General features: G+C 36.9%; 1 protein-coding gene across 1 annotated transcript in view; it reads right to left on the bottom strand.

The window, feature by feature from the left end:
• Window positions 1–4,619: 4,619 nt before the first annotated feature.
• KRTAP11-1 (keratin associated protein 11-1) overlaps window positions 4,620–22,454 on the bottom strand; it is a 43,895-nt gene continuing 26,060 nt past the window's right edge. Inside the window, exon 1 of the mRNA XM_082393683.1 lies at window positions 4,620–22,454. This exon is cut by the window's right edge and continues 26,060 nt beyond it. Within this exon, the coding sequence (XP_082249809.1) occupies window positions 6,479–6,970 (492 nt within the window). The 5' untranslated portion in view covers window positions 6,971–22,454 and the 3' untranslated portion in view covers window positions 4,620–6,478.

Genomic DNA, 22,454 nt, shown 5'->3' with positions numbered 1-22,454 from the left:
TTAAGCAAGTAGATAGAAGATCAATAGACATACATGACTTGAAAAATACTATTACCTAACTTGACCTAACTGACATTTATAGAACACTCCACCTATCAATTCTATACAATCTATCCTAGAAAACTGAAGAGAAAAAGACATTTCCCAAATCATTCTATGAGGCCAGTTACTACCGTGTTACCAAAGCCAGACAGAGTCATTACAGGAGGTGAGAGGGAATTGCTATAGATCATTAACCCTCATAAATATACATGCAGAAATTCTTATAAAAATGTTAGCAAATGAAACTCAACAATATATTAAAAAGATAATACATCACGATCAAATGAGGTTTATTTCAGTGATCCAAAGATAGGTTAACATTTGACAATTAATGTAATTCACCATATTGACAAACTAAAAAAGAAAAACTATATGATCATGTCAATAGAGGCAGAATGGAATCATACAATATGTACTCTTTTTTGTCTGGTTTCTTTCACTGAGCACAGTTATTTTGAGATTCATCCATGTTGTTCAAGTATCAATACTTCATTGTTTTTTTATTGCTGAGTAGTATTCCATCGTATAGAAATGTGACAATTTTTTATCCATTGTTGATGAAAATTTGAATTGTTTCTAGATTGGAAGTATTACAAGTAAAGTTATTAACAACATTCAATCCCAACTCTTAAAATGGACATAAGTTTTCATTTCTCTTGGGTAAATACCTAGGAGAGGAATGGCTGGATCATACTTTAACTTTTTTGAGAAACTGCCAAACCCTTCTCCGAAGTTGTTGTATTTTTGTATATCTCCACTATTAGTGTATGAGAGTTACTGTTACTTCACATCCTCAACAACAATGGGCAGTCTTTTTTTTTTTTTTTAATAAATTAATTTATTTATTTTTGGCTGTGTTGGGTCTTTGTTGCTGTGCATGGGCTTTCTCTAGTTATGGCGAGCAGGGGCTACTCTTCGTTGGGGTGCGTGGGCTTCTCACTGCAGTGGCTTCTCTTGTTGCAGAGCGCGGACTCTAGGCGTACAGGCTTCAGTAGTTGTGGCTCATAGGCTCAGTAGTTGTGGCTCGCGGGCTCTAGAGCGCAGGCTCAGTAGTTGTGGTGCACAGGCTTAGTTGCTCCACGGCATGTGGAATCTTCCCGGACCAGGGATCGAACCCGTGTCCCCTGAATTGGCAGGTGTATTCTTAACCACTGCACCATCAGGGAAGTCCCATGAGCAGTCTTTTTAATTCCAGCCATCCCATTAGATGTGTAGTGGTATCTCATTGTGACTTTAATTTGCATATCTCTAGTGACTAATGATGTTGAGCATCTCTTCACATGCTATTTGCTATCTGTTTATCTTTTCTTTTTTGGTAAAGTGTCTGTTTAGTAGATGGAGAAAGCACTTTGTAAAATTCAGTGTTCTTTTATGATTAAAAGAAAACCCTAGCAAACTAGAAATAGAAGCAAATTTCCTTAATCTGATAAAAGGTATCTATGACAAAAGCCTACACCAAACATGATACTGAAAGCTTTCTCTTCAGATAGAGAACGAAACCAGGTTGACTGCTTTCATATTTCTGTTCAGCATTGTACTGAAGAACTCTAACCAGTACAAAGGCCAAGAAAAATAAATAAAAATACATAGATCAGAAAGGAAGGAAATAAAGCTGTCATTCATAGACAAGATTGTATATGGAGAAATTTCAAAAGAATCTATAGATAACCTATTAGAGCTAATAACTGAATTTAGCAATGTCAATATACAAAAATCAATTAATTTTATTTCCATACCAGCAGCAAACAATTAGAAAATGAAATTAAAATAGTACCATTTACAACAGCATAAAAATCAAATGCCTAGAATAGATATATAGAAGATATGCAAGGCCTCTACACAGAAAACTATAAAACATTATTGAGAAAAATTTAAGAAGACTTAAATAAAAGAAAGGATACACATGGATTGGAGAACTCAATATTGTAAAGATGTAAATTATCCCCAACTTGATTTCTAGAATCAATGCAATCTAAATCAAAATGACAGTAAAGAGTTTTTTAGGACATTAATGTGATGATTATAAAATTTATATGGAAATTCAGTGTGGCCAAGAGTAGCCAAGATGAACATAGTACATAGTTGAAGGACTTATACTAGAAAAGAAAAAAACTTGTTATAAAGTTACAGTAATTAGAGGTGGTATTTGAACAGCATAAAAAATCCAGAAGCAGACCTGCATATACATAGACATGATTTACAACAATGATAGCACGGAGTAGTAGAAAAAGAACGCTCTTTCAATAAATGGTGCTGGGCAATTGGATATACATACTGAAAACAATAGATTTGGACATCTTCATACCATGCACACAAACAATTCCAAGTGAATCGTAGGTCTAGATGTGAAAGGTAAAATAATACAGTTATTAGAAGAAATTATTTTGGGATAGGCAAAGATTTCTTAAATAGAACAGACATATACACTAACTATAAGGGAAAATATTGATAAAATGGCCTATAGTAAAATCAAGAGCTTCTCTTCATTAGCACACCATTAAGAGAATGTAAAGGAAAGTCACAGACTGAGGGAAGATATTTACTTTACCTATAGCCAACAAATGGATACAGTTCTAGAATGTTTTCAAGAACTCCTAAGAAAAGAAAAACCCAATAGAAAAAATGGGTAAAAAACTGGAACAGTTACTTCTCCAAAGAGAATATCCTAAAAGTCAGCCAACACATGAAAAAGTGCTCAATCTTTTTGATCAAAGGACAATGCAAATTAAAACCCTTATGAGCTAAAAATGTTGGTGAGGATGTGGAGCAACTGGAATGATCATACATTGTTTGTAAGGAAGTAAAATTGGCGCACTCCCTTTGGAGAACTGGTGGTATCAACTAAGCTGATCATAAACACACCCTATGACCCAGCAATGATTAAATGATTAAATGATTAAAACTTTTTAAAAATTTTTATTGGAGTATAGTTGATTCACAATGTTGTGTTACTTTCTGCTATACAGCAAAGTGAATCAGTTATACATATACATATATCCCTTTTTTAGGTTCTTCTCCCATATAGGTCATTACAGAGTATTGAGCAGAGTTTCCTGTGCTATACAGTAGGTCCTTATTAGTTACCTATTTTACACATAGTAGTGTGTATATGTCAATCCCAATCTCCCAATCTATCCCTCCTCCCTTTCCCCCCTGGTAACCATAAGATTGTTTTCTACATCTGTAACTCTATTTCTGTTTTGTAAATAAGTTCATTTGTACCATTTTTAAAGTCAAATATTCCAGAGGTTGGTTATATGAATTTTCAGCTTTTACTGTAGTTGTATTATTTTAAGAAGCATCATATAAGAGAAAAGGGTGGGAAAATTTACGTTTTTAGAGAATTTATGGATATAGTACTTTGGTAAGCACTTACAAGCATTTGCAGGGAAAAGGCAAAGCACATGGAATCCCTAAGTGGAAGATACAGAGGAAAATATAAAAGGTCTAGAGATATTGCTCTACATAACTAAGCTATGGACTCCATGAGAAGCAGAAGTCACAACCATATAACCAGTACCCAGCAAAGAAGCTGGAACATTAGAGGTACCCTAACATTTGTGGAAGGAAGGGAGGGAGGAAGGGAGGAAGGAAAGGAGGGAGCAATTTGGTTTTGAGTTGAATGTGATAATGTCCCAGGGACAATGGCCAAGGAACTTCTTTATGTCTAAAATTTAATTTTGAGTTGTTTTCATCACAAAAGTATAAGTATCATCTATGCCTCCAGACTTTCAGTAAAGTCTGTTCAATACACAAATGCCTGTGTAAGTAGATTTTGTGGAAATCAAGGAAAGGAAACAGTGCTATGGTGTCTGAATCATTACAGTCTGAACAGAAACAGAGCATAGACTAGGAAGAAGATCAATAAAATGAACTAATTCTTCTAAAGTAAAAGTTCAGAGCCAGAGAAGATTAGGAAATAAAACAGTAAGTCACCATCCACCAACCTCTCCACTCTTGGATTCCTCAGCGATGCTAGGAGTAGCCAGGATTCCCACCAAAGAAGAAAAGATGGTGAAAACCAATTTCACTTCAATATCAAATGACAGGATGCCTCAGTGATACCTGGGATGCACACTTATTGTCTCAGTTTATTCCTGAAACAGAGGCATATGATGGTATCGTTATCTTTGTTTTATAGATGAGCTAAGGTTTAGGGAGCTTAACAAGCCTGCAGCCAAGGGGCAGAAACCAGGATTTGAACCAAAGTCCCTCGAACTGCTTCCCCACAGCTACAGACTATTACATACAAGACATATTTCTGGGTCCTAGACCAAGAAGAGAAAGAAATCATCGCTGTTCTATCTTTTAAAAGACTGTCCTCAAAGACAAACTTTGCAATTTTACAATTTATTATGAAATAAAGCAAAGAATGGAGAGAACTTTCTAAGTTCAAGTACAAATAGAATAGCTCTAATAGCAAAATAGATGATTCCCCAAACAGAAGTAAAAGCAAGGAAATAGCTTGGCAGGATAGCTACAATATCCTTGGATGTTCACACCATCACAATAAATAGCCCAAGCAAAAGTTCACTCATCTCAGTCTATAAAATCTATGTTATTAAATATTGCTACTACATGAATCTTAAAGATGATTAGCTGTCTAAAGAAAAAGGAAAAAAAAGGCATCTCTGTTCTAGTCATTTTTATTGAAAACTGGGAAGCTGAAGAAAAAAACATGAACAAAAGAATTATTAATAATGTGTAAGCCTCTGAAAAACTCCATATTTTCAATATCATATGTGAAGTGACTGAAATAAACAATGTGAGAGTTCAGTAAATGACAGCTTTGAATGGGCCATCTAGGGTTCTCATAGTGATCTCCATTATAGAGTAAACCAGAGCATTTCTGAAAGCCAGGGTGTTATTTTTAAAAAGAAGAGTCATGAAACCAATGTATAGTAAAAACTATGACTTACTTTAATGAGATAGTACAGTGAGTCATACATACTAACATTTCTTTGATTAGAGAGAACATTTCTTCTAAGAGTAGAGTCAGTGATAGGAAGAAAGGAAAATTTTCCCTCCAGAAATTGTCCATACGTTTTGCCTCTCTGAAAAACTGTTAGTGAAATAAGAAAACCATTTTGTGCTGACAAAAGAAGTGGATGGTCAGATTCTCCATAAGGCACTAAGCACCTCTGTTATGAGAAAAGGCACCCATTGCTCCTGGCAGGCACACCACATGTGCCTCCATTTTCTGTAAAAAAAAAAAAAATTTCTCTACTGTTTGTCCTTGAGCAACTCTGAAAAGGAAATATAGAGATGTGTTTCTGGACGTAACAGAGAATGAGGACAAAAGGAAACCAACTGGCGGTCAGTTCTCACTTCCTAAAAAAGGCAGAAGGAGTTAGTGTGTTGACCACCAGTGCAGATGGCTTGTTTTATCTGCATGTGGGCTCCAATGGAAAGCAAGCACAAAATAAGGCTCTAAGTATTAAAATAAACCAACATGTGTTTGAAATTTGTTTTTAAATCTTCCCTGCCCAGAATAACTAAAACACAGAACTTTAGGTTACTCCGAACATGTTTGGGGGTCTACCAATACACAGCAGCAAGTGAGGGAACTAGAAAGCTACAGCCACCTTTTTCATGCCATAAATCTCAGGACCTAGAAACTGACATCTTCATCCTTCCTCCTTCTCCCTGCCTCCCATCTAATCATGGAGGGATCCTTTGCAAAGTTTTCCACTGTGGTCCTCTGATGAAGTAAGACTCTGAACCTCTAACTGACACCATTGTCCCCTTCGCTGTACAATTCCCCAAACTACTTGGTTTCTCAGGTAAGATTTCTTTGTCCTGCATGGAAATTATTCTGCAAGCCCATAAAAAATTGGGGGAAATATAGAGGACCAGTCACTCTACTTGAGTACATGTCCAAAGACTCTCTAACCGAGTAAAATATAAGATAATCACTTGCTTGCCATTAAACACAGTGACTGAACCCATACTCCATTCTCAGAAAAGAAAATCAGACCCTAATCAGCAAAGGATGATTCACAGACAGCAAAAATTCTTGCAAATAAAGAACTCTACTGAGACGTATATTTGTAATGCCAAGTAATTAAGGTTTATTGAGAAATACAGAGCGAAACAAGTTCCCTTTTTCCGAGGCACAAAAACAAGCCAGAAGACAAAGCAGCTAGGTCAAAACATGCCAAAACCATTAGAGACTGGGGCATGGGTGGTAAATTTCTGGAAACATCCAGAGGTATATGTGCCACCAGTGATCAAACACTTAAAACAAGATTGGTGCTGGCCAGAAAAACGTTAGATTGCCAACGTCAGCTTATTCAAGCCTGGCAGCCAGCAGTCAGGCAGTTAGAACAGGGGTCAGCAATGAAGAGTTATTCAGGAACAGGCAGCTTGTTGGAAGATCCTGGAAACACAGCTGGCAGGTCATGGAGTCTTGATTCGCTCACGGGCCCCTGCACACTCAGCAAATTCTTCGCCAGCTGGACACGCAGGACTGCTTGTACATCCTGGAGACCCCGCAGGATGGTTGACAGGTGGTGGAGACTCCTCCCACCGGCTGGCAGACAGTGGAGACACTTTTCACTGGTTGGCACACAGTAGAGATGCCACCCAGGGGCTGACAGCCACTGGAGACAAAGGTGAGCGGCCGGCTGCAGGGAGTTGAGCAGGGATTGGAGACACAAGTTGTTTGCCGAGGGCAGGTCACCCGGACAGGGCTGGAGACATAAGGAGTTGGCTGGTAGCAGGTTGGCTGGCAAGCAATGGGCTTGCAGCAGGTCTTCTGACAGTGGTCCAGGAGCCAGGAGCCAGTTTGGATGGAGCTGGGCAAATAGATGCCACTCAGGCAGTCGGCATCCGGGGTAGAAACTGTGGCAACTGGGGCCACTGGCACAGTGTATTGTCCTCCAATCATCCTGGAAGAGAGTTTCCTTGTGGAGCAGTTGTAGGACATGGTGCCAGATGGAGAGATGTGAGTAACTTGCTGAAGCTGGCTCCTGAACTGTGAATGCCACTTCAGGCTCCAAGCTTTTATATATCCTTGCTGGTGAGTGGGGCTCCCACCCTGGTCTTCCTGGCTTCCTTGGCTCACACTGGCTTGCGTTAGAACATCTTGTGACTCTCCAGGTTAATTGTCTCTTGAGAAGCCTTCATCCTCATAAAGAAAGTTTAGTAGTTTGGTAACTAAATCATAGGCTTCTGGACTGTACTTAGTCCCAGGATTAAGAAGGTTGGTTGACAGCTTCAGAGCTATTGGTCATCCCAGCCCACACTTCATCCCTCATTCATTTTGCTTAGATAACAATGAGTGTCCATCGACAGTAACATCAAACATGCCACCATTCCACCATGACACTCTCTCCCTTCTGACTGGGACTAATTACACACCCACACCAAGCTTGGGTTGTTGTTGATACTTAATGTTTTAGGCATAACTTAATCAGTCACCCTCCCATAGCTAACAGAGCTTCTAATGAACAAGGAACATTCCTGAATATGCTTCAAGATGACAATGACAACACCTATCAGGAAAAAGGACACAAAGACATATCCAGAGTACAAACTGGCTTGGAAAATCAATTAGGTGATCAGAGCAAGATGCCCCTGGGAACGTTAGAGGGCAGTGGGACTCACCCTTTATGTCCAAGCAGCAAAGCAAATCAGAAGCTAATTATGTGGGACTGCATTTGTAGCCAAGTTTCTTTCTAAATAAATTGGATGAGCTTTATTCCTAAAATGTTTAATCTTGTAACAATGGATAAGAGTGACTCATAAGACTCATCAATATGCCAGTGGAACAGGCTTAGTTAATTTTTTAAATTATTATAACGTTAATTTGAAAAGGTAGAGTTTCTTTCTCCCAAGATGCTCAATATATTCAAAAGATGTTTATTTTCACACAAAAACTTATAGATAGGATGCACTTTTATTATGCACAAACCAAAGGCTCTTTAAGGTCACTGTCTCCATCAAGGATAAGGGGAGGAGAAAGTGGGAAAAAGTAGGCCTTTAATCAATATTTGGTGATGAATAGATGTGTGAACAGTGTACTATAACATTTAATTATTCTTTTTATTCTTGGGGAAACCATAGAAGGATATCATTCTCCTGTATTTCATTTTGCTACAATAGAGTCAATCCTCAACACCAAAATGATTGATCCTTTTGATCCATCTGTACGCAACCCTTTCAACTCTGGCAAAATAAGTCACTTCAACACAGCTTCAGTGGTTGGTGATATTTCTACATCAAAACAGCTGTAAGATCTGACTCATTGTGTAAACTGGCTTATGTGGGGTAGGAAAGAGGGACAACAATGGATTTATGTATATTCGAAGGCTATAGTAGACTGCATTTTACACATGCACAAAGCAAACAGCTTTATGTTAGAACTCATCAGAAGTCCTTTTGCCAAATGCTTCATTCTCTATTCATCCCACTGAAGCCATGTTGGGAGCTCCCCACGGCTCTAATTTGGAGGCTAATAACACACCTCAACGAGACGATGCTGTGCTGTGGGCGGTATTATAATTCCCAGAGATCAGACCATCACTCCCTCAGTGACTCGCAGCGTGTTCTCAGGTATGGGGAGAAATTAACGAGATGACTACTTTCCACAAGGTTGGGACTATGCTCTTCCCACCACGGGGAATATCCCAGTTGGTGTTTGAAGGTCCCAGTCCCTGGTCACAAGGGCTGGCTTGCTTGTTTGAAAATGGATGCGTAGTTTACAGGCTTCTACCAGCCATGGATTCATAGGCTAATGTGGAAAAGTACTTCATCATGTAAATTAATCAAGCAACCAAGTGAAAACATGAAGTTAGTGGTAAAGTGACACAGGAGAAGTTTTCAGTACCTATTGCCACATTTCTGGAATAGAAGAGATTTGTTGAAATCATTACTCTGTCTTGATTCTTCTTTTCCACTGCATGAAAATTACAAATAAAAAAAATTCTAGAAAATATCTTCCATCAGCTTCAGAAGGAAGGAAATGAACATTTTTTGAGCCTCTTCCAGGCATTAAGTTAGAGGTTTCACATACACCATCACAACTGAATGCTTCCAGCAACCCTATGGACTAGGTATCATGTCACACAAAGAAGCTGAAGTTCAAGGAGGTTGAATGGCTAGTCAAAGTCACACAGCTTATATTTGACTAAGTTGAGATGCAAATAAAATAGAGCCATGAGCTGTCAACCTACGCTGGGAATATTTAAACATGGTGAGATGTCTTCATTAAAGTTCAAGCAAAAATTTATTTTAAAAAATCAATCAATCAATGTTCCATTGATGACACTACAAAGACTGTAGTCTTTATTTCTACTCCAGTTTCATCAATTGACAACAACAATAATAGATAAAATTTTAAATAGTAAGTTACAAGCACTGCTATCTTTAAACTTCATGTGTTTTTTCATTCTATATACTTTTGACAATTTTACTTCATTAGAATAAAACGCAAGGTCACTACAAACAAAACAGGAAGAGACAAAAAGCCTTTAATAGCTAGGAACTATGATTTGAAATTAAAATTATTTAAAATGGCAACACGTACAACTAATTATTAGAGAACAGCAGAGGAGTGAATTGATTTTTCAGATGTAGGTGGCAAGACCCTTCTGAAAAACAGGATTCACAGACTTTGAAATCACTTTAAGATGATATTTTAGAGTTTTCTTCCAGTCACAAAGGAAGCAAAACCAATAGATTCTTTAAGTAATTAAATCTAGGGCTCTCCTCAATGGATTGCTTTCTATTTAGCAGCTGGCAGGCTCTCTGGAAAACAGAAGAGGCTTATGTCTTACACTATCCTATGTAGAGTTAGGAAAGCTACTTTATACTCTCGTACATTCAATATTTAAATGCAAGCATCTAGACTCTTCATCTGGATGGACTGTAAGATGCAAAGGTGAAGAAACATGCACTGACAGCCACGTGAAGCTTGAAGAAACTCTACACAAATCTAAGTCTACAATGTTGTTAAATGAAGTCAATAAATCATCCTTTCATTGGAATGTGAGGAAAAAATTATGCGGACGGCAGCTATCATGACGTAGTTATAGGCAATATGATACTTCAACTCAGCGAAAAGGTTTGTGAAGATTATTCTTGTGTCTGCAGGGCATGAAGTGAGAGTAGGCTGTGATGAGAGCAGATGAGAGATTAAAGAACTACTACCCATTATCTTCATCCCTGATGGGTAATTTTCTCTCGTTTGTTTAGAAAAATCTAAGCCTTATACAATAATTATCACAGACTGGAACTGAGCAATTCTTTCACTCAAAACTGAATCACAGCAATCACTTACAAGGCCAAGTGTTTGAGAGTAAAAAGAGTTAAGCATATGTGGGAGGCTGAAGGTTTGATATGCTGGAAGGATACTTTTCATCACAAAGTTGGGGTAATAATGTTGACCAATGCCAGTTCAAAAAAATCACTTTGTCTCATCAAATGGAGGAATAGTGAACTTGCTGAAAAATTAAAAACCATAAAATGAGATTTTGTCATTCTGCACTTTTTCAGGATGCTCACATTCTCAAATTGAAGCTATTCATTGTCTCTTAAGAAATATAAAAAGAGAATTCAAAAATTTAAGTACAGAACATAAAGACTGCTTTAAAAATTAACTACATCTTGGCTGAATTGTTCTGCCATTTTTTTCCCAACTTCACACAGACCTCTGGGTTGAATCTCCAGAATCCTATTAACCAAGACATTATAAACCCCCAAAGGCTGAGTGATTTGCACCAAAACTGAAGTGAAATTCATTTTCCAAACTCTTTTCAAAAAACATCAATCATAAGATGGCTTGAATCTTTGGGGCTGGAGGGAAATGTAAGGCAGAAAGCAGGTAAGTGAAAGAAGCAAACAAAGACCAGCAAAATAGTTGCTGCTTTTAGAACTTGAAAATAGCAATCACCAGCTACATGACTTGTAGACAAATAAACCCTCAGAGGATAATATCAAGGTTGAAAAATCCTAAATTGAACCACCATTCTCTTTTTCTTGATGCCAGTTTTCAAATTCATGTATTTTTTCATGGGTGCCTTTATTGGGAATCAGAATCAGGGTGCTATCAATAAAAATGGGTAGAATCCCAAGTTTTGAGACCACAGCAAACTCTCTTGCAGGACATCCCATTGTAGTTGGCATGTGCTCCATGTCCAGTCTTTCAAGTAATAAGGGGTGAACCCATTTGTGACCAGACCTGAGTAATGTTTATGCATAGGGCCTGAGAGAGAAGTCCCCAGGTCACACAGATGTATTATCCTTCCCTGATACAGAAATATTCAGGGCCTACTTAGTACCCAGAAGGGTAAGGATGCTAGGAGTTACGTAAGAGACAGGAGAAGTATAAGTCTTGTCTTAGCATCACCTAGCTGACCTGTGCTTATGCCCTTTCAGTCCAATCCTTCTTGGTCTGACCTGTGCTTATACCCTTTCAGCCCAACCCTTCTTTGGTCTGATCGGCCTATCCAGGGGATTAGGAGTATAGCATTAGGCCAGTACTACCTCAGGTTAGTAATTGGACTATCAGAACCGGATCTTAAAGTCCTCTAGTCTATTTCTCTCATCTGACTGATGAGACACTAAGTCTCAGAGAGGAAGCATCATTGCCAAGTGTATCAGACATGTTTGTGCACTAGTTCTAAATTGTTTCATCCCATCTCTTACTGCATCCTCTTTGCACAGACTTAAGCCAACTTCGTGGTGGTGCGCCCAGACACTTCTTCCTTCATTTTAGGGCCACTCACCTACTTCTTGCTTCTGGTCCTAGGTCTTCTCTGACACCGCTACAAGGGAAGTCCATGCTAAATGACTGCACTTCTGTATGCACTGCCCAGAAATGGGGTCTTGCTTGAGCAACGGGAAATGCAAACCAATGGGTAAATGTTCCCACCTTTCATCCTCCAGGTAGACGGTTCTGAAACTATTTCAGAAAGTCCCTCAAAATCATGCGCGAGTTGCTTGTGATGGTGGTGACTCAATAACAATTTCTGTGGTGGCCTTCCCCCCTCCTCTGTTTCACTCCCCCTTTGCTGCATTCCCCAAAATAAAATTCCCAAACTAACTGTCTCAAGCTCTGCCATTAGAGAACTCAGACTGAGACACCAGATTCCAAACACTTTCTATTTGAGTTAAGAAAAGTAACTGGTGAAGGAATTCCGTGGCGGTCCGGTGGTTAGGACTCCACGCTTTCACTGCCGACCCGCGAACTAAGATTCCACAAGCTGAGTGGTGCAAATAAAAAATAATAATAATAATAACTGGTCCTTCTAATCCTTAGTTCAGAGCCCCTCAGGGTACATCCATATCTCTGTCCGTGCAAGCCTAAGGAATATCTTGTACACAAACTGAGCATCAAACAAGTAACATTTGCATTTTTAGAGCAATTTCTGAAATGACCAAATGAGAAATTGCAAAAGTGCTTAAACACAGCTAGAATATAAGCAGGTTTTTAATTTCTCCCAAGTAATGTCAATCACACTGTGTTGTTTCCTTAAATAGGCTAGTCCCTAAGAGTTGACACCCTAAACATTAAAAGGTTGAAAGATCTCATTGTCAGCTTGATGTCACAGTTGTTTTCCAAAATGAAGGATTTTTTTTTTTTCCAAAGTGAGATATACACTAACTATGCAATGGGAAATAATTTTAGTTACTAAGTAAACACTTGTTAGTCTTAATAGTTATATATTTATTTTTAAGTGTATTAATAAAGTATGGCTAGGTTATACAAGCCATAAATTCATGGATATCATTACATAGGATGAGGCTCAAGTTATTTTTGTTTAAAAGGTGAATTAATATAAATAAAAATGTTAGTTGAATAATAATGAACTTAATATGAAACTATGGCAAAAATTGTCAGTATAGAAATCATGGCAATGGTTTAAATGGCTTAATGGTTTAATAAGATAGTTTAATAGAGATCTAAATAATAAACATTTTAAATGATTTAATAAATATTTTTAAAAGTTTAACTCATTTTAATTCTGAGAATGTTACCACTTAAAAACACCCCACTCACACATACATATATAATCCAAAAGCCCTTCTTCTGCTTATCAATTACTGTGCAACAAATTACCCCAAAACTTAGTGGACAAAACAACCATTTATTATGCCCATGGATTCTGTGGCTCAGGAATTTGGACAAAGCACAGCAAGGCTGGTTTGTCTCTGTTGCAGGCGTCATAGAGGGATGGGGGGAGCTGGGGGCTGTAGTTATCTGAAGTATCATTTGTTCATGTGTCTGTCAGTCGATGATTGCCATCAGCTGGGATACCTATTCATGGCCTCCTCGTGTGGCCAGGAGTTCTCCAACAAAGAGGCTGGTTCCAAGAGTGAGAATCCGCAAAGCAAGAGCTAGGCAGAAGCTTTCTCATTTTTTCTGACCGAGGCTCCAAAGTCATGCAACATCACTTTGACCACATTCTGTCTCAGAGCATCACAAAGGCCCACGTCTGAGAGAAGGTGAAGTAGACATCACTTCTTGGTGGGGGAGTGGCAAAATTCTAGATGAAGGTGTGGGACTGAAAATATCATTTTGGCCATGAAACTAAAATTACCTTATTCCCTGAATTGCCAGGATGCCAGAACTGAACTGGAAATCCCTGACATGGACTTAGGGTACCCTCAGAGAAAAATCTGAATTTCACATTCTATATTATGTTCAAGGTATGTTCAAAGTAGACAGACAGTTCATTATCTCCTGTGAGTTCCCTGTGAAGGTGACTCTTACAAGAATTGGTACCAATGCGATGACCTCAACAGCTCCCTCTAACTCTCCAATTTGACAAGTTTTTGACTCAGAGTACCAGCCACTTACCTGCAGGCCTATGCGCAGAGACAATGCATCTGGCTAAAGACAATTCTCCATACTTTCAAGTAGCTTCAGCCATTCAATAGTAATCTTTTCCTCTGGTTTTATTTCTCATTAAACACTATGAAGCTCCAGACTCTATGGACAATAAGTGTGTTCTATAACAGATGAAGTAGTAAGACGTATGGAAGCCTCAGGTATCACTGGAAACCATGAGAACTCTACCAGTCTCACCCAGCCCTTTGAAGACTATGCAATCTTATATTTTAGATGGAATTGTTTTGTGATTTGTTGTGGTTTGGAAATCATGAAGGTGCAATTAAAATTGGAAGAATATCCAATACCAGTAGTAGGGCTAAGAGTGAATTGTTCCCAACTGCTAGACTGCCTTCCATTTTCTGCTTCAGCTTTAGAGTCTAAGAGTCCACTTCCTTGGGATGTCTCTTTATTTAGGGTGAGGGTAAAACTGAACACAAACATTGTTTGTGTTTTAAGACGATGTGTCTCTCCCTGCGTGCAACTTAGCCACAGGTCAGGAAGGTCACAGTTCAAGGTAAAGGGCCAGTCTTCTTACAGGAATCCTAGAACAATGCTCTGTCCTTGCTTTTCTGACCATGGTTATCTTTGATATTGAACTATGAGGTGACCCGAAAGACAGAAATTGCTTTTGCTAAGTAACAAAAGAACTAAAGGTTGACCAAATGATCCTACAGGAAAAAAATCAACTGGGCCTGATACTCTATTTCATCTTTCATTTCCTCCCTTAGCTTTAGTATCTTTTTCCCCTCTTGATACCAATACAGCCACCAATTTCTCTTTATTGGCCCAGAAATCTCCTGTAAGCTCCACAGTAAAAAATGACTTTTGGTTCTGAAGCTTTCAGATTTAGATATTATTCTAGGAGAGGTACAAAAATAGCTAAGGTGTTGCAAAAAAAAAAAAAGAAATAGAAAATGGGTATAAAAGAAAAAAACTAAAAAATAACTAGGAAGAGTTAAAAGGAATGATTAATATGCAATTTGAGAGATGAAATTATGTTATATGTAATTTAAGTATAACAGTAGTCCCAACTTAGTGCCATCCAGATTCTGGGGCTATAAATCAGAAGATGGGCATGGTAATAGAAATCAATAAGAATCAATCTAAAATGAAAGAGATAAACAGAATGAAATGTGTGCCCGGCTTCAGAAATAATCAACTTTTGAAAAGATGGTTTCTAAATGGATTTTTTTCAGACTAAATTGTCTTCTACATCTCAATACCCAGGCAAATAATTATCATTAGAGAACCTGCAGTCCAACTAATGGAAACATGTCAAGGGTAATGTAACCTTTGCAGAAGAGTAGAGGCCTGCAGGCCATCCGATCAGCCAAGCAGATGTTCTCATTGTCCATTGGGCAAATGCATCTTTTTCAGACATAATGAACATGTCATTCAGATCATCCAACCCTCGAACTAGACTCTTCAAGTAGAATTCTGATATTAATTTGGTTTCCCAACTGGCCTCGCCTACTAGAAATACAATGCACTAAATATCCAGCACAAATAAACTAATCTGATTTCAATGTGAATTAAATTTTCACTTTCATTTATACATCAGTCTCTTTCAAGTTTGGCTAACTTGACTCAGTCCTCCAGAGCCTGCTAACCGCAGGTAAACTAACAAAACCAAAAGGCTCAGCAGGCAAAGCTGAGACCCTGGTCCTCTGGCAACTCTAATCAAAGTGCAGCCTCCAGGCCCAACCTGGATAGCTGTTCTGCCCCCCTCAATGACTAAATCATTTCACCATCAGCAAATAGACGTACACATTTCAATTACAGGTCATTTCTAACATTGTCTAATGAAGTCCTGCCTCCTCAATTACTTTTAGCAAATAGAATTCTCTCTTAAGTGGAATGTTTTAAGTGTAGCAGAGGTTGGACTAACTAAATGACCTCTTTGCAAAGTGGCTCCCAGTTTTCTAATTGTTCACTGTTACATACCTAAATATTACACTAAATCAATTGAAATTATTTTTTGCTTCTCCCATTGTATTTTCTACTGTTGCATATTTTAAATATCTTCCTCTTTAGTTATTGACATCACCTACTAGGGGCCACCAAAAATTACCCTAGTAGTTGTCCCACAGCCTCCCATTTATATATACACATAAACGCTAAATTCAAAAACCAATAGACCCAAAAAGTTTTATGCCACGGTGAGCTGCCAGGAAAAAATACAGTGCAATTTCAGATTCATTTAAGCTAAGACATACTTTAAATAATTCATTAGAACAATGATTGCTCATTGCAAAACAGTTCTTCAAATGGATCTCCATTTATCTTGCTCATTTATTAATAATTCCTCACCCTTCTTAAGGCATCACATTCAAGGTGCATGTCAAAAGTTCTACCAGTTTTTTCTCCCGACTTTCCCACTGACTCATTGCCTGACCAGAGGCTACTCATTGAAACTCCCTGCTCCTGTTTCATGATCATCTGTAAAACAGTGTTAATGGGATCTGCCTCCCCAGGGAGCTGCAAGAACTAAGTTATGGTTTGCAAAACGCTTTGTGATTCATACATAAAAGGCTCTACAAGAAAGCAAACTGTCATTGAGTGTTACAGTTTTCATCCCAATTATCTTAAAGTAAGGAGAGATGACTATCCTACGCTTCCAAAAATAGCAGTTCCAGAGAATTTTCAAAACGGAGGTGGGCAATTGCTGACTCAAGTGTTTTTTTCTAGGAATTGGAAATGTCATTCACAGATAAGTGCAAGGAGGAGCAAAAAAAAGAGAGACGTAAAGGAAATTCTTGGCTCTGGGATTTAGTAATAAGGGAGTTTGCCACTTTCAAATTACCTGCTGGAATCCGGCTTAAGAGAATTATAGATAAAAAATCTTCCTAGGCTTCAGCCACCTACTCAGATTTGATATTGAGTTTATACTTCCTAAAGTTGGAGAAATGATTTTCATGTCTTAGGGGTCAATAAATTAAGAGTTAATCCTATTAGGTTTGTTCTTATACCAGAGAATATTAAAACTGAAAAACTAAATTCCAAATTGTACAAAGTGATGGTGAGGTATCTATGCTGTACTTTAAATTTCCTGCAAACATCTTAGGAGGAGGCTCTGGGGAAAGACATTATTCATAGCTTGTAAAGTTACAATGTTTGACCAACTAATAATTCCATTTAGCTGCATTGTACTTATTTTCACCTTTAAATTATAACCACACTGGGAAGGAGTAAATTTTTTCCTGTTATCATTCGGTGGATTTCCATATTAAAAAGCCTCCCGGGCACTCTTGGCCTGAAAATATCATAATAATAATTCAAATGATTAACATTCACCCTCTTCCAATTAAGAGAGTGCCGTAACTGCACTGATCCAGTGGTGAATGTCAATGTCTTAGCTATTAACAGACATACTGGGAATAGAAGTTAGCAACAAGTAAAGAGTGAAAAAAGAATTTTTTTTAACAACCACTGAAATGATTTTAAAAAAAAACTTTCAAATCAAGGAAGGGTGGGCCAGTAGACTCAAGAAGACCAAGGAGCTTCTCCTGGAAAAATGCTAAAAATTCCAGTTTCTCAAAAGTCTTTCCGGATTTCCATTATAGAAAACCCAATTATCCAGGTAATTTGCATAATTTAGATTCAGCAAACAAAAAACATGTATTATCTCAGTTTTCTGTGAAGATTACATATGAAAACTAGGGTCAACTAGCTGTGCGACCTTGAGCATTAACCTCCTAAAGTCTCTTTCCTTGCCTGTAAATGGAAATGATAATGGGACATACCATATAGAGTCTGGTGAGGCAACATTTTGATGCTCACTAAATAATTGTTCTCTATTCCCCTTTCTCTTTTATTTAAGTCAAGGCTTTGTAGGGGTCTGGTTTTTCCAAAATAAAAATTTCAATTTACTTAAAATCATAGTAAATTCTTAACCACATATAAATTTTTACCTATATGTATATAGCATGCAATTAATGAAATATAGAGCCCAAATGACTTGGTATATGTAACATTTATAGTTCCATATTTTAGATCAGGAATAAGACTCAAGATTCTAACACAAATCCTCAAATTCCATGCTGGCTATAATTAAAGTGCATTATATCTATTGATAATCTTCATAGCTATGGCCAAGAACAGCTCACTGGTTCATCACTAGTCACCACGGTGACGGGGGTAAAGATAGTCCTTCTAAACTTTAGAACATAAAGTTCTGAAGGAGGATTCCTTAAGTGGTAAAAAATAATCCTTGGGGATTTTCAAACTTGTCCACAGTCATTCTAACAACAATGGAGAATAAACAAATGTCCCTAGGAAATATTGGTAGAGACCATTAGGGAATAATCTAAAGCAGCCTACAGCCAACACAAACTTTTTGCTAAACACTCATGTCTGGTCTTACTACAGTGGCAGAACCATTATTATCCTAACAGCCAGCAGCCAGTTCTTCATAAAAAACTGTCCTGTTTGGGAAACTGCTTTGATAGGCTCTTGGGGATAGAAGTTGAGACTTTCAGAGCACACTTGTCAGCAGAAGCCAAGGCAACAGACTGCTTCTCTGCCACCTACACTAGAGGAATTGCTGGGGAGGGGAAGAGAAAAAGGAGAGGAAAACCAAGGAGAACCCGGGTGGGAGAGAAACAAATGAGCCAATCCAGTATGGCAAGGCTGAGGCATCTCACTGAACAAGACAACAAAAATTCCTCCAAAGATGGGAACGTGAAGGAAATTTCAGGAAGTATCTCCTTTCCAATTTGAAATTGTCCAAACTGTTGCTTTATAAAGACCTCTACTCACTTCCTCCCCCTGATATCCATCAATGCTTCATACCATGTGTGGTGACAGGGTGGAGGGGTGTGTGTGTGTGTGTGTGTGTGTGTGTGTGTGTGTGTGTGTGTGTGTGTGTTGGAAAGGGCCTGACTTTTACATTTGGTCAACTCAAGGCTGACAAAATTAGCACACATTGAATAATTCCCCAAACAATTCCTGGGGACCCAGAGTCAGCAGTAGCATGAGAATATAAGCTCTAGGAATACATCAAGATCTTCTAAATATCTTTGGACTTCCACAAGGTCAAAATGAAGCGATCATAGCTTGACAGTAAGCAGTTGTTTGAATTTCTAATGCTTTGATTACTGAAGAAGCTGAGTTTGTTTGTTTGTTTGTTTATTGGTAATGTTCATTAACTTTTTGGTGAATTGTCTGCTTGCATCTCTGCCCAATTTTATATCAAGGTATTCATTTTTTTAATTTATATCAGCCCTTTATGTATTAAGCATACAAGCACTTAGACAGAGCTTTGCAATTTTTTTCCCTCTTTGGCTCTTGTATTTCATTTGGATCATTGCATTGTTGATAAACATTTATGAACTATTTTTTAGAGTTTCTTCCTTTGTTATTATGTTTAAACAGACCTTTCACACTCCAAAAGGTTTATCCATATTTTCTACTAGTTTTGTAATAAATTTATTTTAAACATGTAATTCTGTAATTTTTCTGGAATGTAACTTCCTATAAATTTATTTAGAATGTTGAGATTATATTTATAAATGAGATCAGTTTTTTGGCTTTCTATTTTGTACTTTCATAATCAAATTTTTTTGTACTTTCATAATCAGATTTTGGTAAAACTAGTTTGTAAAATAGTGTCAGCTCTTTGTGTGCCATAACACGATTCATAGATCACAACACGATCTGTGTTCTCACATGTCCTTAACAAAGTGAGAGAGTTTATTAGCTTAGTATTCTGAGCCCAAAGCATTTTCAGAAAGTAATTTTTGACAAACATTTTCAATATTTAGCTCAATTATTTGTTCATATGTTCAGTTTTTTTTCTTCTTGAATAACTTTTTATAATTTATACTCCCTCCTATTCATTTTTTGAGATTTTAAAATTATTTCGGATAGAGTTATAAATAATATTTGCTTATAATTTTTATTTTCTCAATATCTGCCATTCCCTTTTTTACCTAGGCATCAAGTATTTTATTTTTGTGTTTTCTAACTTCATTAATTTTTGCTCTCTACATAATTTCTCCATTCTCCTTTAAAGTTATATTTTGTTATTCTTTACCTAATTTTTACCTATATACTATCTTTTATTTTTGTCCTTTGTTATAGAAAAAATAGCTCAATATATACGGAATAAATCATCTAGTTTATTATATAATTCAGATCAGTTTTTAACATTTATTTATTTCCTACTTCAGCTGTGAAATACTGAGAAAGGCATATTAAAGTCTTCCATTTCTACTGTATTTATAAATTGTTTTTGAATTTCTAACAATTTGTTTTTATATAATTTGGTGTTTTTTTCAGTTTGGAGCATAAGATTTATTACACTTTTTAAAAATATTATGGACCTTCTTTGTCCTATTTAACGATTTCACAGTGTCAAAAGTTCAGAAATAACAGAAGTAAAACCAGTGCATCACCAAAGTATTAATTAGTAAAATTTTATTGTGCACACACCAAATAGTTTGCAAGCCAGGAGCACTCAAACCAAAACATAAAGTGAGGCCCAGGTGTATATTGTTATAAAGCACCTTATACAGTAAGCTTATATTCTTCACAGTGATTGGTTATAATATTAGAATTTTCTTAAATGATAGGAATTTGGCTAATGGTTACCTCATATCAACCTTGGAAAACAGTTCAAGTGTCACTTATGATTTCCAGAAGCATAAGCAAGAAGTGACCCAGGTCAAGTCAGTCTTTCAAAGTAAGCTAAATTCGGCTTTATTTGTATGACCAAACTGGTCTGCTCAGGGAATTTTCAAGGCTGACCTCCACTTGTTTTTGATTTTAACAATGGTAAATCCTAATTGTTTAATATTATAACTGTAAATCCAGTTGCTTTGTTTTTTGATTATGGAGATTTTCCTACCCTTTTACTCTTAAACTTTCGGAATTGTTTCATATTATGAGTATCCATGATAAGAGGCTCTCCCTCAGACATTGTTTTGACCCAGTCTAGTATTTACCTTTTAGTAAAAGATAATATATTCGCAGTTATTCCATATATTTGGATTTACTTTTATCATCCCATTTGAGAGCTTCTGTTTTACACTTCCTTGCTGTTTTCTTTTTACTATTATTTTGAGGAGTAAATTATATTTTAATTTATTTTTTCAACCATACATCTTATTTTCAATTCTGTATGTCATCTCCTTTTAAAATATTTAGACATACCTCTCATAAAAGCCAAGAACTGCAAATAACCCAAAAGTTCACCAACAGTGGAAGACATTAGTTAATTTCATGAATAGACAATGAAATACTATAAAATAATAAAAGCAAACACACTAAGCTGTATGAACAACATGGATGACACAAATTGTTGAACCAAAAAAGCAAAACATAAAATAATTCATATATTATATTTATATAAAATTTAAAAGCAGGTAAAAGCAAACCGTATTGTTAGCCTAAAGCAACGGAAGTTGGGATGAGGGGAAGTTAGTGGGGAGTAATGGAATTATGATCAGAGATGAACAAAGAAAGTTTCTGGGGACCTTGGATAGGGCCCTTTCTTCACTTGAGTGGTAGTTACACTGGTGTTCACATTGTAATTACATGCCAAACCCTACACATCTGTTGTGTGCAGGATTCTGTATAGAATGTTATATCTCACAATGAAAAAAATAGTCTCACACATAACTGTAATTTTTTTAGAAAATTATGTCAGAAAATACTTATCCATTTATACTCTTCCATGTAACTTAAAAACACTTCTATTTTTCCCTGTACCCCACCTTCACTTCCTACTTTCTATTTTTGTTAGTATGACCTTGTTTTTATATTTTTAAATTTTTATCACTTTTCAATAACTATTTATGACCTATTTAATTGATTTTACACTATAAACAGAATAATCATTTAGGTTCCATTCTATCAGATTTTTTTCAATATTTACCATTAGTCATTTTCTATAAAAATAGTCCCATTCTAAATCTGGGTTTTCCTTCCTTTTTTATGTTTTTAAAAATCTCTAACGGCTTATAGTGAGTACATTATTGGTGGTATACCTTTTTTAGCCAATTTATATCTGAAAATGTACTTCAACTGCATTTTCCTGTAAATGAAAACTCAATATGTTAAAAAATTCTAAGGACAGATATCTTTTTCCTCAAAATTCTGAAAGTCTTGACCCATTTCTTCTTTTTCTTTCTTTCTTTCTTTTTTTTTTATTTTTTATAGATCTTTATTGGAGTATAATTGCTTCACAATACTGTGTTAGTTTCTGTTGTACAACAAAGTGAATCAGCCTTATGCATACATATATCCCCATATCCCCTCCCTCTTGAGCCTCCCTCCCACCCCTCTAGGTCGTCACAAAGCACAAGGCTGATCTCCCTGTGCTATGCTGCTGCTTCCCACTAGCTATCTTACATTTGGTAGTGTATATATGTCACTGCTACTCTCACTTTGCCCCAGCTTTCCCTTCCCCCTCACTGTGTCCTCAAGTCCATTCTCTATGTCTACGTCTTTATTCCTGCTCTGCTACTAGGTTCATCAGTACCTTTTTTTTTTTAGATTCCATATATATGCATTAGCATATGGTATTTGTTTTTCTCTTTCTGACTTACTTTGCTCTGTATGACAGACTCTAGGT

The sequence above is a fragment of the Balaenoptera borealis genome (assembly GCF_965194805.1).
Source record: "Balaenoptera borealis genome assembly, chromosome: 5".
Taxonomy (NCBI): domain Eukaryota; kingdom Metazoa; phylum Chordata; class Mammalia; order Artiodactyla; family Balaenopteridae; genus Balaenoptera; species Balaenoptera borealis.
The sequence above is the reverse complement of the archived record's forward strand: the minus strand, read 5'-3'. Positions and strand labels throughout refer to the sequence as shown.